This window comes from Pristis pectinata, chromosome 1 (assembly GCF_009764475.1).
Source record: "Pristis pectinata isolate sPriPec2 chromosome 1, sPriPec2.1.pri, whole genome shotgun sequence".
In the NCBI taxonomy this organism is placed as follows: domain Eukaryota; kingdom Metazoa; phylum Chordata; class Chondrichthyes; order Rhinopristiformes; family Pristidae; genus Pristis; species Pristis pectinata.
The window spans coordinates 63,152,599-63,169,909 of record NC_067405.1 but is presented as its reverse complement, the minus strand read 5'-3'; the positions used below and the strand labels follow the sequence as shown (position 1 = coordinate 63,169,909).

Sequence of the window (17,311 nt, the reverse complement as noted above, 5' to 3'; positions counted from 1 at the left end):
GCAGCTTCAGATCTTGATGCAAGGGATTGTGAGTATGTGAGGTGCAGTCACAGTAGCTTCAGAGTTATTTCGGTGTCTTTTATAATTGGTGCACTCTGCAGCCACACTCACTAGAGGTGATAGAGGGAATGCCAGTCAAGTGGCTGCAATATCCTAGATGGTGTTGAGTCCTCTGAATAGATTTTGCAAGCCACTGAATTCAAGCGATGATACGGACTGGACAACAAACTGCGGCCTCCCAGCAAGGCCCACACCCCCATGAAGGAAAAAAAATACCATATAGCTAGAGGGGAAACAAAGGCACATGCAATGATATAGACTACTACTAGTATTAAAGGTGAATAGACAAATATGATATAAGCGTTAAAATCTTGTAGGTTTCATAATATAGTGAGTGTACTTCCTCAATGAAATCTTCATATACCAAAGTTACATCTAAACTTGTGCTGAAGTAATATTCATCATAAGATACAGCTTCAGTAATACTTATTGCCTAAAATGCTAACCCTGCTGACAAGGTTTCACCTAGTTGGCATAACTGATAGACAGAAGGCAGCCGACTTACCGGTGTTCCCTGACTGCCTCTTTCTCCTGGTTTTCCAATGGACTCCATTTATCCCCTAGATAATACATCAAAAGTCACGCATCACTTAATCATAGAGGACAAGTTATAAATAAGTCAAAGGGAGTGGTAATTTAGCAGTGATAACTGGATCACAGCCAGCCACATACCTGTTCTCCATCTATTCCATCAAGACCAAGTTCACCTACTTGACCCTAGAGGAGGTAGAAAGACAATAAAGAAATTAGGACAGGAATGACTACAGTGTCCAATAAGAATATCCCTTTATGATAGATGGACCGATTCCATTACTATCCTCTTCCTCCCCCCTCCCTCTTCAAGAAACACAACAGTTGCCATTTAAATCAACAGAACTTTAACAGCCTTATCCGGTACCCTACTGCCCAAAAAGTAACAGAGTTATGGGATATGTTTCTGTTTGACCTCTTTTTTACTGCACACTTCCTCACATTTAACATGTACCCTGCTGTTTGATGAGCTTGACCACTACGTAATTAGAGATTAAAATCAGTGAAATGTATCATCATACCCAATGGAATGTGCACAGAACTGAACTTTTCCAGTATTTTGCTTGTGTTCCCTTGTTTAGACTCCTTCTCTTGTTTCCTTCAAATTGATATATGTTCAATCACATTGTCTGGTTGTCAGAAACTTGGCAGGCTACTTGCCTGTGAAATATATTGCCCAAGGCATGAGATGGAGGTGTGAAAATTATTTTTCATCCATTTTAGGATCTTTTTAAAAGATCCAAAATTAATGGTTAATTTTTGATGCTGTGGTGGTCCAAGTGACTCAGTGCCTTATTCAAATTATTCTGAACTTTGACGCAAAGACCATAGACTTCCACTTCAAGCCACCGTCTGATGTAAGTCTTGGCCATGTCCTTGCCTCTTTCAGGCTCTTTCATTTCCCACCTGGCTGTATTTCCATCCCCTATCCAGCGTGAAAATCACCTTATCCAGTATTGATTCTCGTATCCACTCTTGCATTTAGCCTACTTGCACATCACCTGCACTTACTTACTCAACACAGTCTCACCACAACTTACATTTAAAATGCTCACCTTCTGCTTCACGTCAAAGCCCCCACCTGAACCCTACAAAATTACAGCCAACCACAGTACTAAGTTTTATATTCTGCCACCGTCATGCAACTATGCACATCTGATGCCCTTGACCCTTACTTCTCCACCATTCTTTATTTTATCTTACACTTATCATGACACAGGAGAAGACTATTTGGCTCATCAAGTTCAGGCTAGCTCCCAGGAGCACAATCTCATTAGCCCCATTCCCATTCTCCCTATTCCTTGTTTTCTGCAATTTATTCTCTTTCACACATTCCCATCGAATTCCTTCTTGATTCTTTTTGCTATGAACCCACACTAGGGGTTAACTTACAGTTCCAAACAGTGACAGGAACCTATTCCTCAGTTAAGAAGCAGACATCAAGTTCACTCAGCACTTTATAGTCCTGTGACAGATATCCAAGGACCTAATATTTTAATACATCTTAAATGTCAACTGTTAACATGTTAATATACAACTATTTCGAGATCAAATGAGTACATACCTTTTCTCCTGGGTATCCACGAGCACCCTATTTTTTTTTTATTGGAAAGAGAGAAAATATATATTTATATGTATTTACTTGTACAGAAATGTAACAGCTTTTTTAAAAGTTAATTAAATCTCACCTAGTCAAAAATTTCTGACACTTTACCTTAAATCCACTTTGTCCTCGACACCCCTGGAACCCTTGAGTTCCATTTATACCCGGTGGACCTCTTTCACCCTAGTGGGAACAAAACAAAGGATGAAATAATTCAAATGTTTCAGCATCGCAGACCCCAACACATACAGTAAGGAGCGGATGGAGCAGGGTTGTAGTAATCAGGAAAGATGTAAATAGAGCTAGTGCAGAGGTCTTGTCCAATTTGGTGAAGGAATGCTGTGAAATCACAAAGAAGTTAATTCTGATAAGCCAGTAAGAAAGGCCAAAGGAAGAACTCCAGCTCCTCCTGGTAAAGTTGAGACACACTTGCCTACATCATCTGCCTGTCACTGCAGCCTTCAGCATCCAGGTCTCCCAGGCCATAGGAAGCACAGCTGATAGATGGGAGGTATAAAAGACCGCTGAAGTTCTGGGGAGGTGGCCTCGTTAACATACAAAGAGGAAGCCTTGTGGATGAATACGGTGTCCCAAATTGGTCCACAGAAAAATAGAAGTTAGGAGCAGGAGTAGGTGATTTGACCCTTCAAGCCTTCCCACCAATCAATACAACCGTGGCTATCATCCAAATTCAGTACCCTATTCCTGCTCTCCCACCATAGCCCTTGATCTCTATAGCCATTAGTAGTTTAACTTCTTTTTGAGCATATTTTATGGTTTGCCCTCAACTGCCTTCTGTGGTAGAGAATTTCACAAGCTCACTGCTCTTTGGGTGAAGAAATTTCTCTTAATTTCAGTCTTCAGTCACCCATCCCCATGCCTCCCCACCATTGGGAACTGATCCTAATCCTCAGGCCAATTCTCCAGGCCAGATCTAATGCTATCTCTAATTTAGCATGATAGCCATGGTTGAGCCATTCACTCCTCCCCCACCTTTTATTTTTGACCCAGATAGGAATAAACAATTATTATAGATCATTCATGCACTCTTGAAATGCTTGCCATTGCTGATCCACCATCAACACTGTAAGTAATGTTCCCCAATCTATCTTAGCCAGCTTTTGCCTTATACCTTGGTTATTTCCTTTCTTTAGATTTAGGACCCTAGTCTCAGAACCTGCCTCATCAGTGTCCATCTTAAAAAAGAGTTCATTATATTATGGTTTCTTCTCTCCATGGGGCTTCATACAAGACTGCTAATTAATTCTTTCCATTACACAATATCCATCTCAAGTGGCCAGCTCTCTAGATGGTTTCTTATCATATTGGTCCAAAAAAATCCCATACAACCTCCAAAAACTCCTCCTCCTTGTGCTTCAGTTAGTTGGGCTCAGCTGGAATACTGCAGATAGCCTTGGATAAGTCAAGTCAATTTCTAGCTCCTCTCTGTTATCCCAATACAACCATACATGTATGACTAAGATTACATTTGATTATGATAATCTCCACATCAAACAGTTTACCAACATTCACTATCAAGGCTTGTAGGTTCAAAACAGTCAACTGGATACGGTACCAGTGACCAGTCTATGCCGTGTCTCAGTGTTTAATGCAAAGGTTAACATTTGAGTTGGGGAGGGTAGGTAACTTTTGATGGGTAGGTTGGGGATGGATGTAGCAAAAATGAGTCAATGCTTTCTAAAAGAAAACTGAAAAGATAGAGGCTTGTGTAGCTTAATGTTTAAAGAAAAAGTAATAATGAGCATTTTTAATTATGACGTATAGATTATAATACATCCTCAATTCACTTACAGCTCCACCTTCATCACCTGGATAACCCGGAATACCTTTAAGTCCTGGTGAGCCCTGGGGAAGAGAAAAGAAAAAAAAAATGTAAAAAGAGTGCTTCTTTATTTGAAAATCAAAAGCCTGCATAAGTTGGAAATCTGAAATAAAAACAGAAAATTCTGGAAACACTCAGCAAGACAGGCAGCATCTGTGGAAAGAGAAACAGAGTTCACGTTTGTCAGAACTGAATCTTTATTTGTTTACTAATACTAAATTTCAATCATGTCTGTCATTGCACAAGCTGATGATCCCCTGCATATTGTCCTCCACCTTTGGTTCTAAACACAAGAATGTAGGTGCAGGAGTAGGCCACCTGGCCTTCCAAGCCTGCCCTGCTATTCAATGCCTCATAGTTGAACTACCACAGTCCTCAAGTCCATCTCTGTGCAGATCCCCATAGCCCTCAATTCCCTAGTCCTTCAAAATGTATCTATCTCCACTTTCAATATTTCTAACGATCTAGCCTCTACAACTCTCTAGGATAGAGTTCACCACCCTCCATGAGAAGAAATTTCTACATCCGTCAGTTTTAAACGACTGGCCCCCTTATCTTGAAACTCTATCCCCTTGTCCGTATCTCCCATAGTGAACATATTTTGACATCCATCCTGTAAGGCCCCCTTAGGATCTTCTATGATTCAGTAAGATCATCCCCCATTCTTCTAAACTCCAAAGAATACAGCAAAAAATAAACTGCAGGAAGAACTCAGTGGGTCAAGCAGCATCTGTGGAGGTGAAAAAGATGTATTGATATTTTGGGTCGAGACACTACATCAGGACACTGCATGGGGGGTGGGGGGAGGAGGGGGAGGAGAAGAGGAAAGATGGCCAGTGTATAGAAGTGCAAAGGAGGAGTGGGACAGGAGTTGATAGGTGCTAGGTGGAACCAGATGAGCAGGAGGAATAATGGGCAGATTGAGCCAGTTGGGGGAGTGGGAGAGGGATGGAAAAGGTGAACAAAGGAAGAGAGATCCCGGGTGGGAAAGAAATACAAAGGGTGTGGATTACTCAAAACTGGAAAATTCAATGTTCATACCATTGGACTGTAGGCTACCCAGGTGGCATATGAGATGTTGTTCTTCTAGTTTGCGTTGGGCCTCACCCTGGCAGTGGAGAAAGCCAAAGGCAGAGAGGTTGGTGTGGGAATGGGGAGGGGAGATGAAATGGCATGCAACCAGAAAGCTCAAGATGGCTACTGTGGTCAGAGCACATGGGCTCTGCAAAACAGTTGCGTAGTCTACACTTGGTCTCACCGATGTAGACAAGGCCATATTGCAAGCACTGAATGCAGTGGACCAGGTTGGAGAAGGTGCATGTAAATCTCTGCCTCACCTGGAAGGGCTGTTAACATGCCTGGATAGTGGTGAGAGAGGAGGTGAAAGGACAATATAGGTGCAGGAATAATAGGGTTGTAGTCATAGGCAATGTTAACTTCCCTAATATTGACTGGAACTGCCTTAGTGCTAAGGGTATAGATGGGGGAGAATTTGTCAAGTGTGTTCAGGAAAGTTTTCTGATTCAATATGCAGATGGCCCAGCTAAAAAAGGAAGCGGAACTGGGCAAACAGTCGATATATCAGTGGGAGAGCATTTTAAGATCAGTGACCATAGTTATACTAGTTCCAAGACAGTTATGGAAAAAGACAGGACTGATCAACCAGTTAAATTGGAGGAAGCCTAGTTTCGATGGCATCAGACAGGAACTCTCAAAAAGTTGATCAGGAGAGGCTCTTTGCATGTAAAGGGACATGTGGCAAGTGGAAAGCTTTCAGAAATGAGATAGGAAGAGTTCACGGCAAGGCCACTAAGATTAGGGAACCCTGGTTAACGAGAGATATTAAAGATCTGGTCAGGAAAAAGGAAGCATTTGTCAGTATAGACAGCTGGGAATAAGCAAGTCCCTGGAGGAGTACAAGGGATGTAGGAGTACATTTAAGGAGAAAATTAGGGGGCGGGGGGAAAATGGGACAATGAGATATCCCTGACAAAAAAAAGGAGGATCACAAAAGATTCCATAATTATATTAAAAAGGTAGCTTAGGTGAGAGTAGGTCCCCTTAAGGATCAACATGGTAATCAATGTATGGAACCACAGGAAATGGGCAAGGTCTTCACTGAATACTTCTTGGCTATATTACCGTGGAGAAGGACATGAAGCTAGTGAGTTCATGGGAGAGAACAGCAATATCCTGGAATATATCAACATTATTACTAAGGAGGATGTGTTGGAGGTCTTGAAATGCATAAAGGTGGAATAATACCTGGAGTCCGACCAGCTGTATCCTAGGATGTTATTGGAAGCAAGAGGAGAAATTGCTGGGATCTTGGAAAAGATTTTTGTATCTTAGCCACTGGTGTGGTACCAGATGACTGGAGGATAGCTAATCTTGTGCCTTTATTTAAGAATAGTATTAACAAATCCCTCCGTGCAATTTAAATTTGTCCATCTGATATCATCAGGATATTTACAATGTCCATTGTGGCGAAGGCCAATGCCAAAACGAATCTGCCATTTTCTCGTCTCCTGATATTAATTCCTCAGCCTCTTTCTTGAGAGTTTCCACATTAAACGTAGCCACACTTTGATATTATATGCAAGTTTTCTCTCAAAATCAATTTTCTCTTTTCTTATGAGCTTTTACTGCTGGTTCCTAAAAAATTTCCAGTCCTCTAGACTACCACTAGCCTTTGCTATGTTGTATGCACTACTTTTCAGTTTAAAATTATCCTTGACCTCCTTTGTCAATTACAGATTGTTCCTCTTTCTCATGGAATCCTCTTCCTAGTTGGGATAAATTTCTGCTAAGCATTATGAACCAGCTGCTTAAGCATCTGCCACTGTTTATTTATTGACCTATCACTTAGCTTATTTACCCAGTCTACTCTGAACAACTTCACCTTCACAGCACTGTAATTGTCGTTAGTTAAGTTGAAGACACTGATTTTGAACCTGGGGTATTCATCCTCAAACTGTATCTGAAATTCTACCCCATTACTTCATATGGGATCCTTAACCACAAAATTTCTTACTAATCTTTCCCCATTACATGTGACCAAATCTAAAATGGCCAGTTTCCAATTAGGTTTTGTAATATACTACTCTATGAAGCAATCCCTGATGCACTCCACAAATTCTTCTTCTTCGATCCCTTGAAATTTGGTTTGTTCAATCAATACACAGATTAAAATTAAAACCTCCCATGATAATTGCAGTTCGCTTCATACATGCCTTTGATATTTCCCCATTTATGTTTTACCTTATCAGGAGGCCATTATTTGGGGGCTTTTTGATACTACCCCCACATCCCTCATCTTCTTTCCTCCATTATTCAATATTCCCACCAAACAGATTCCATATCTCTATCCACTGTATCTATATCATTATTAGCTCTGCTCTGATAATTTCCTTGATTAACAATGGTACCCTGCTTCCTTTCCCTTTTGGCCTGTTCTTTTGCAACACTGGAACCTGGAATGTTGAGCACTCTGTCCTTGTTACCCTACAACCATGTCTCTTTGATAGCTATTAGGATAGCATCTGGCTGGCCAGACTGCTAATGTGCCTTCAGAAAGACTATCATTTCTGCTCTTAAAGAATGGTATCATGATCTCTAAATGAAAGCCTTGCCAATAATTCCACAAAGGCACATACAGATGATTAGCCAGCTATCAAGGATTTTTCTAAGGGACTAGTCCTCTCCTTTCAAACGCAACAATTTTTTTAAAAGATTTTTATTACTTCATTTCTGTTTTGTTATAGTAATTTTATCAGTTTGGTTTTTCAGTTCTGGGACTCTTATGTTGGGAGAAAAGAGATCTTATCCCAAATTCAAATACTGGATACATTTGGAAAACTTCACATTAAATAAAGGTAATAAACTGAAAGGCACACATGGCAAATTCACTGATTGGGAACAATTCACGAGTGCACAGTGACTACCAGTGGACAGGCCATTTTGGGGAAAAAACTTATTTTGTTTATCTAATTATCCAAAAGCTAAGATATGTGAAAGCTATTAAAACTTACCTTCTGCCCACGTTGTCCTTGAGGACCCTTGTCACCTGGTTGACCAGCACACTTACATGAGACGCCACAACACACTCTCTCTGCAATGTTATCCTGTTAAAACATGGCACAACTTAAGCATTTAATTCTATAATTGCACAAGGACGTTATGGAATAAAAGAATATTTGGAACCAGAAAGTTGATCTTACAAGTTCTTCTGCCAGTTCATATTCTAAATCATGCTGGTTGATTGAAAGGGGTCTCCTGTATCTAAATCCACGTCCAAATTCCAACAAAGAAACATCTGCAGACCCAGTTAATTTTTCCAAAGACACCAGAATCAGTGCGTGCACGCGACCTGTTAGATACATGGGATAACAGGAACAAAAGATTATTTGGTTTTGTTGAACCAAACCAAAAAGAATTATTTTCACATTTTTGCAACCATGACTGTTGAGATGGTTCAGGACTGACTAATGTTCAAGTGGTTACAGTTCTATGATCTGTCACGAAGATGGGTGAATGAAATTACTGTTTAGTAGAAAGCAAAAATTGCCAGATTTTATCTCATAAATAGCCAAATAGCCAAATTGTGAAGCTGTATTTGCCAGAGGTTTCAATGGCAAGGTATTGAGGAAAAATGATCCTGGTTTTAGTTAAAAGGAGAATTTCTCCTCTAAGATTGCTGCTTCACCCCTTAACAAATACTGTGCATAGATTAGTGCAGAATTATTACAAAGCAGGATCTGTGACACCAGTTACTGTACCATTAGCAGCCAAACTCTGCAGAGTAACTGGAGACTGTATTTCTACTGAAGCAGAAGAGAGCCAACTGTACCAAGTTTTATTTTTCACCAAACAAAATTGAAACTTTTAAATAAGAGACAAAGTGTTATACCTTCCTCCCTTAGAGTTTCAGCCTGTCTTTTTAATGAAGCAAAGTCTTCATCTATGCCATCAGTGAAATGGATAATGACCTTGAAAGGGGAAGAAAAACAAAATTTGCATTTTAAGATTAAATGATCCTGTGAAAAAATGGTATTATGCTTGTTAAATTTGACTTCATCAGTATCGCTTAAATCCTAAACTCAGTATGTAAGATGATAATTGCCTTGATCACACAAAGTAGATCATCAGTGGAAGCTATCAATTTAAAATAGGTAGTTATACAGAGTGAGCATCCTTAAAATTACAGACAAGGTGGTGAAGGTGGCAATACTGCCTGCATCAGACAGGGCATCTGAGTACAAGAGCTGGGATGTCATATTACATCTGTAAAAGACGTTGATGAGACTGCATCTGAAATATTGTGTACAGTTCTGGTCGTTATAATATATTGAGGATTAAGCTGGAGAGAGGGTGCAGAAATGTTTCATAACGATGTTGCCGAGACTAGAAGGCTTGAGTTATAAGGAGAGACTGGATAGGCTGGGACTGTTTTCCTTGGAGCGAAGGAGGCTGAGGGGTGACTTTAAAGAGGTTTATAAAATTATGAGAGGCATAAATAAGCTGAATGGTCACAGTCTTTTTCCCAGGATAGGGGAGTCTAAAACCAAAGGGCATAGGTTTAAGGTGAGCAGGGAAAGATTTAATGGGGACCTGAGGGCAAGGTTTTCTGTATGGGGGTATATGGAACAAGCTGCCAGAGGAAGTGGTAGAAACAGGTACAATTACAATGTTTGAAGGACATTTGGATAGGTTCATGGATAGGAAAGGTTAACAGGATATGGGCCAAGTTCAGGTAAATGGGACTATCTCAGGAAGGCACTTTGATTAGCATGGACAAGTTGGAATGAAGGGCCTGTTTCCATGCTATGTAACTCTATGACTCTTTCAGATACAAGTTGGTTTTGGCCCATGAACATGCCATCCAGGGAATAAAACAGAAAAAAATATGAATGAAGCAGTGTAGGACACAGCCTAATTTTGGTGGATACAACTTCAGCAGCTTTTTGTGTTGATAACAGGCAGCCCTTTTGATCTGCTGCAGCTCCATATGAATGCTTACTGCAAGGAACCTTCATAACTGTCCTCTGAGTGATGGGTGTGGGAGAAGAAAGCAGTCAAAGTGGATCTCAACACCAAAGACAATCAGCAGTCTATGGTTGGTCCAGTTTAAATATCTTTGTCTTATTTTTAGAGAAAAAAATAAATAGTAACTTTATTGTCTTCATCTTTCCATGGACAAAGAGTCGCACTTTATTGTGAACTGTTCTTTTATGTGCGAGAAACCATGCATTGGTTTGAAGCATGAAATTTTGCATGAGTGCCTATCCCCTCTATCATTAGTAAAATAAATAAAATTCACAAGCCAGTGTATTGAACACTAGTTCTCTGATCATGTCATTATTTAGCTACATACCAATATGGTGAAAATGGTGCACTGCAGATCATGGTGGCACCAATTCCACCACTGGGGGTTAGTAATAATTGAAGACAGAGCAAAAACTAATATCTCATCATTTAAAACTATGTAGCAGCATTACAGAAGTAGAATATCAGCCACTATCAGTTAACCTTTGCAAACAGCCATTAATGATGATTTATTTTAAAGTGAAATCTAAAAATGAAAATCTAAAATCTAAAGGCCTTACCTTTACTCGACCAGAACTAGCAGATTGAAATACATCCTGGTATGCAGCTAAGGTTCTTGCTTCAAAGACAGATGGACCAGAAGCTGCTAATTTGCTGAATTCGGTCATTACTTCAGGTTGATACTCAACCAAGTCAATGGCACGAGTTTGTCCATCTCTCCTAAAAATCATGACCCCCATTCTTACAGAGGGCGATTTTGAGCCAGTGCAGCTAATACGCTTCAACTGTGAGATTCTGTACAAAATATTTCCTGATTTGCTCCTGAAACCTGGCTCTGAATCAAATGCATCACCAGCATCAACATCAAAGCCAAATAAAACGTCAATGTCACATTCTGTGGAAAGCAAAGTAATAAAAATGAGTTAACAATATCTAAATCAGAGGGTTGCAAATTAAAAATGTAACAGTACCTTGTACCACCAGTGCATCACATCTCCCCAAACCTAATCTGTTCTCAGTAGTGACTAGAAAAATAAGCTTTCTTGCAGTGCTTTCAATTTAGTCATATATATTCATCTGTTGTATGTAAGTTCTGATAATTCCCCAACTAGACTGGTCAATATTTTCTATAGTTACAGTTTTTGCCCAAAGGAGAAATATTTGTGGTGAAACAGCCTGAAATCCTCTCTGTAGTAAGGAGTTGCAAGATATTTCCTTCTTTACAATGTTTTTATTGAATCCATGAAAAAAAAAGAGTATATGCATCAAGAAAGAGAATAAAAATACTACTGAATACGTTGTATTAAATCGTACTTAGATTACAATACTCTAAATTAATAATCACATATAATAGTTAGTTAATAAAGGAAGAAAAAATTAAAATATTTTGTTACAAAAAAGATCTACTCCCACTACCAAAGCCCGAAGCTGTTAGATGGAAAAAACAAGGAAAAACTTTTAAAAATGTAACCGTGTCAGCCAATATCTGCATTTTAGTCCCCAAATCAGATATTTTGAAAATAATTCAAAAAAGGTCCCCACAGGGTTTGAAAGTCTAGGTTAGGTTCAAAAACTGAACAGCGAATCTTCTCTAGATTCAAGTATGACATAACATCCCATAACCATTGAGCATGAGTAGGCAGAGTAACTTCCTACCATTTAAGCAATACAGCTCTCCCGGCTATAAGAGAAATAAAAGCCAGAATATGTAAATCAGAAGCCTTCAAAGTTATATCTTTTTCTCCAACAATCCCAAATAGTGCAGTCAAAGGATTAAGTTTAAAATTTATTTTGAAAAGTACATAAAAAGTATGAAAGACCTCTGCCCAATATTTTTTTAAGACTCTGACACATCCAAAACATGTGAATTAAGGAAGCCACTCCGTTATTGCATTTGTCACAGTAAGGAGATATGTCAGAATAAAAACAGGATAATTTATCTTTAGACAAGTGAACTCTATGGACCACTTTAAATTGAAGGAGAGAATGACAAGCACATAATGATGAAGTATTAACCAACTTGAAAATTTCATTCCAAGTTTCTTCAGAAATTGACATCTGCAAATCTTGTTCCCAAGTGTTTTTAATTTTATCTAGTGGCACCTTACTCATTCCTAGTAATCTGTCATAAATATTAGATATTGAGCCATCCTGAAAAGGTTCCAAATTAAAAATTACATCTAATAAATTCTTATCAGGACTCAAAGGAAAAGATTGTAATTGAGATCGAAGAAAATCTCTAATTTGTAAATATCTAAAAAAATGAGTTTTTGGTAAATTATACTTGGTAGACAATCGTCCAAACGAAGGAAGGTTTCCTCCAACAAACAGATCTTGAAAACAAGTAATACCTAATTTGTCCCACTTTTTAAAAACTACATCAGTCATAGAAGGTTTAAAAAAGTAATTAAAGAAAATAGGACTGGACAAAGAAAAACTCAATAAACCAAAATATTTTCTAAATTGTAACCAAATCCTCAAAACATGTTTAACTACTAAATTATCTGTTAGTTTATTTAATGATATTGGAAATGAAGAACCAAGCAAAGAGATAATAGAAAATTTTTTAACAGAATTAATTTCCGAAGAGACCCATACTGGACGAGCCTCTTGATTAATGTAATGTAACCAAAACATAAGATTTCATATATTGACTGCCCAGTAATAAAATCTAAAAAGGCTAGACTTCCGTTCTCTTTAACCTCCTGAAGGTGAACTTTATTTAGTGTAGGGTGTTTATTAGTTCATATATAGGAAGAAATAATTGACTCAAGACAGTCAAAGAAAGATTTAGGAATAAAAACAGGTAAAGCCTGAAATAGGTATATAAATTTAAGTAAAATATTCATTTTAATAACATTAATTCGGCCAATCAATGATATAGAAAGGGGAGACCAACTTGATAGAACCCTTTTCACATAGTGCAGTAAGGTGAAAAAATTTTCTTTAAAAAAATGCTTATAATTTTTAGTAATTGACACCCCCAGATAGGTAAAATGATTTCTTACAATTTTAAAAGGAATGTTAATATCAACTGGTACCAAGCTATTCAGAGGAAAAAGTTCACTCTTGTCTAAGTTCAACTTGTAGCCTGAAAAATGACTAAAGCGAGAAAGTAAAGAAAGCATAGGAGGCAAGGAGGCTTCAACATTAGATATAAAGAGTAATAAATCATCAGCATATAAAGAAACTTTATGGTTAATACCTCCTCTGGAGATACCAAGGATATCTCTAGATTCTTGAAGAGAAATAGCGGAAGGTTCTAAGGCCAAACAAAGAGCAAAGGGCTCAAAGGACATCCCTGTCTGGTTTCACGTTGAACTTTAAAAGATTTAGAATTTTGAAAATTAGTGAAAACTCGAGCAGAAGGGGATAAATAAAGTGATTTAATCGATTGGATAAAATCGGGCCCAAAATTAAATTTCTCGAAGGTTTTAAATAAGTAATTCCATTCAATCCGATTAAAGGCCTTCTCAGCATCTAGAGATATCACACATTCCAATATTTCCTTAGAGGGACAATAGATAATATTCAATAAACGACGAATACTAAAATGAGAATATTGATTTTTAATAAAACCAGTCTGATCATCGGATATAATTGAGGATAAAATATTTTCCAATCTACGAGCTAGAACTTTAGATAAAACTTTAACATCCACATTAAGTAGCGAAATTGGTCTGTACGAAGGCGCATTCTGTTGGGTTCTTAAGGAAAAATGAAATAGAGGCTTCATAAAAAGATTGTGGTAATCTACCCAATTTAAAAGAATCCGAAAAGACAGCACATAAATGAGGTATAAGCAAAGAGGAAAAGGCCTTATAGAATTCTCCAGGAAATCCATCAGGACCCGAAGTCTTTCCAGAATGTAAAGATCGCACAACCTCGGCAACTTCCTCATATGTAATAGATTGATCCAACTGTTTTTGATTTTCAGTGGAAAGTATAGGAACGTTTAATTGGTCAAAGAAATTATCCATTACTGTATTATCTTTAGGAAAATTAGAACTGTAAAGATTAGAATAGAATTCTCTAAAAGTATCATTTATTTCTAAAAGATCAGTTGTCCTCTTGCCATTGGCTTTCAAAATTTCTTTAATTTGCCGTCTAGCTCTGGAGATTTTTAATCGGTTAGCCAGTAATTTACCTGTTTTATCTCCATGAATATAAAATTGACTTTTATCTTTTAAAAGTTGACTTTCAATTGGATATGTTAAAAGAAGATCATATTTAGTTTTAATTTCAACTCACTTTTTATATAAAGCCAGATCTGAATCCAAAGCATATCTTTGATCTAATAGTTTCAGTTGATCAACTAGATCAGCTCTTTCTCTGTTAGCTTTTTTCCTGATGCTTGCCGTATAAGAAATAATTTGACCTCTAATAAAGGCTTTGTAAGTATCCCAAACGATAAGACTAGAAATCTCTTCCGACGAATTCTCTTTAAAAAAAAGTAATTTGTTTCTCCAAAAATTTGAAAAAAATTTTTTTTATCAGATAACAAGGTTAGGTTAAAATGCTAAGATCTATTTATCTGATGGAACTCAAGGAAATTTAAAGATAAAAACACAGGAGCATGATCTGAAAGAGCAATCTCTTTATGATCACAGGATCGAACTGATGAAATCATTTGATTATCAATAAAAAAAAATAATCAATCCTGGAATATGTATGGTGAACATGAGAGAAAAAGGAATATTATTTCCTTTAAATAAATATGTTATTGTACAATGAGCATTACCAAGGGGAAAAAAGGTCAAATTATTACACTTCCTCCCAACCTCTCTAACAGTCATTTCATAAAATGCCAAATCTCACCTATACTAACATGTAATAAATATACAAACACCACAGGCAAGGGCAATGTTATTCTTGGATATATCTTGGCAAGTCCAGTTAAAATTGTATGTTTTTCAAGGAGATCACTTTCCATTCCTTTAAACTCCAGAGAGTACAGGCCAAGTATGCTTGGCGAAAGAAGACTGGTGAAACCTGCAACTCTATCACTAGTACAGAGAGACCAGATGTATGCACAGTATTCCAGGTGCAGTCCAATTGTCTTTCTAATTGGAATATCTTGGCTGCAGATACTGGAATCTGGAGCAATAAACAAACCCAAAACGTAGACAATTCTTTATCCCCCCCACTTGATATGGTGAATTCCTTCAGCAGATTGTTTGTTGTTGTGTCTTCCACATTGCTTGCTCTTCCTCCATGTTAACTTTCAGTGATTGTTGTGCAAGGACGTTCAGTTCATTCTGAACACCAGACTTCTCAATCTTTTCAAAATTACTCTGGTTTTCTACTTTACCACCAAAGTAGATGATCTTGTACTTTTCCACACTATATTTCATTTCCTATGGCCTTACCCATTTATTTGGCCTGTTTTTATTCCCCTGAAATCTCCCTGCATCCACCTCACACCCAGTATTGTATCACAGAAAAGAGATTTTAAATTTTGTGCAAAACATGCAGGGGGGTCATGAGGAAAAACAAAATCTTTTTAAAAGTAGAGGGTAGTTATGATTCAAATCCCATTGACCGTAGGGACTGAGTTTTTGCAAGAGAATTGAATGGGCACTTGAGAGAGAGATACAAGCAGAGCTATGGGGAAAAGAAGGGGAATGAGACAGCATAGATTGCTTCACCGAGAACTGGTATGGACTGAAAGGAATGAATGCCCTCCTTCTGAACTGTAACATTTCTACGATTCTAAGCTTACTACCCAGAAGATGACCATTTGTTCCAACATGCCTGTGCCAGCTCAGTTGGACTTTACAAGTCCATAGCCACAGAATTTTCTTTTGTCATAATTATTCCAAGTCACGTGAAAGCTCACAAGGATGTCAAAATCTCATCCCACCACATACTGTCTCACAATAGGAAATAAACCAATCGAAATTCAGTAACTCAGATATGGTATTGGCTCTTCAAACTTTCTTTCCTTTGGAGGGTTTGCTACCATATGGAGGACTTGAACATAAACCAGATTTTTTTTTGTACATGGTTGACAGCTAAGGAATTGGGCAAAAGTTACTGATAAAAATGAGAATCCAGCACTTGCATTAGAGGAATGTTGGAAAATCTGGTCCGTGTATGCAATACTAGTTGGAGAATGCATTTCTATTTTATCTATTCCTCCATTTGTTGACGACAATGCACCCAGAAAAGTAAAATATAGCACTTATTAACTCACACTCATAGCTTTTGATTTGTTTATATCTTGCCAGGAAGTAAATACTTTGTTGTTACCTCTTACTGTATCAGTGATGCTTGGACAGAGCTCACCAGAAATGACATCAGTTGTAGCCAGTAAGACTTGCTCGGTCAGTTCAGAAAGTGTGTTCAAGTCAGAGACTCTGAAAACACCAGCTGGTTCACTTGCTATTTGGTTGATTTCTTCTTCAACTGCATCCTGAATTCCCACAGTGATGATTTTGAATCGAGCATTTTTCAGCTCTTTTGCAGCTGCTATTGCGTCATCTTCAGACTTCCCACCAATTAGAATGAAAGCGATTTGTGGGACTCCTTCTTCAATCCTACTCCCTGCTGATGGGACAAATTGTACGTTTTTAGCAAAGCGCAAGGCTGCTCCTGTGTTTAAGATTCTGCCTCCCTTGTACTGTATATTCTCAATAGCCTTGAGAACATCTCCTCTTGTTCGGAATGAATTGAGGAAGAATTCATTGGTTGCATCAGAATTGTACTGGATAACTCCCACCTGGATTAATCCATCATCAGTGTAGATAGCATCAACTATGTTGGCAACAAACTCAGTGAGACGGGGGAAGTTTTGCTTTCCAATGTTAATGGAGCCATCCAGAAGAAATACAATGTCGGCTTTTTTCTGTGAAAAAACTTGAAAAGCAAATGGAAGAGATTAAAATTAGAAAAACCAATGTTTGTCGATATGCATAATAGATTTTCAAATCATATGGATTTATTTGCTGTTGACAATAAGCACTCTAAATCATGCTGCTTAAAATGTACCTCTTTCTCTCCCTACGCAGTTTCTCACCCATCGTCTATAGATGTTGAGTTATATTTGGCTGGGTATCTGATACACAAAGTGCTCTTTATTTTTATGCATAAATGCCCAATTTTTCATTCATGCCAGAGCCAAGACTGGTGCTGTGAGCAGGCACTCCACGAAGTACCACAGTGAAATCTACTCTGTCTTCAATGGATACCTTTGCTGCTGCATTCCCTTCTGGTTAATGGACAGTGAG

The 17,311-nt window shown here is 38.1% G+C and overlaps 1 protein-coding gene across 1 annotated transcript in view; it reads right to left on the bottom strand.

The window, feature by feature from the left end:
* The window catches only part of LOC127587347 (collagen alpha-3(VI) chain-like), a 179,681-nt gene that overhangs the window by 50,119 nt on the left and 112,251 nt on the right, over positions 1-17,311 (bottom strand). The window contains 11 exon segments of the mRNA XM_052008828.1: positions 566-577; positions 579-620; positions 733-777; positions 2,156-2,182; positions 2,306-2,377; positions 4,007-4,060; positions 8,069-8,161; positions 8,258-8,406; positions 8,947-9,025; positions 10,643-10,977; positions 16,335-16,940. Coding sequence (XP_051864788.1) covers positions 566-577; positions 579-620; positions 733-777; positions 2,156-2,182; positions 2,306-2,377; positions 4,007-4,060; positions 8,069-8,161; positions 8,258-8,406; positions 8,947-9,025; positions 10,643-10,977; positions 16,335-16,940 — 1,514 coding nt within the window.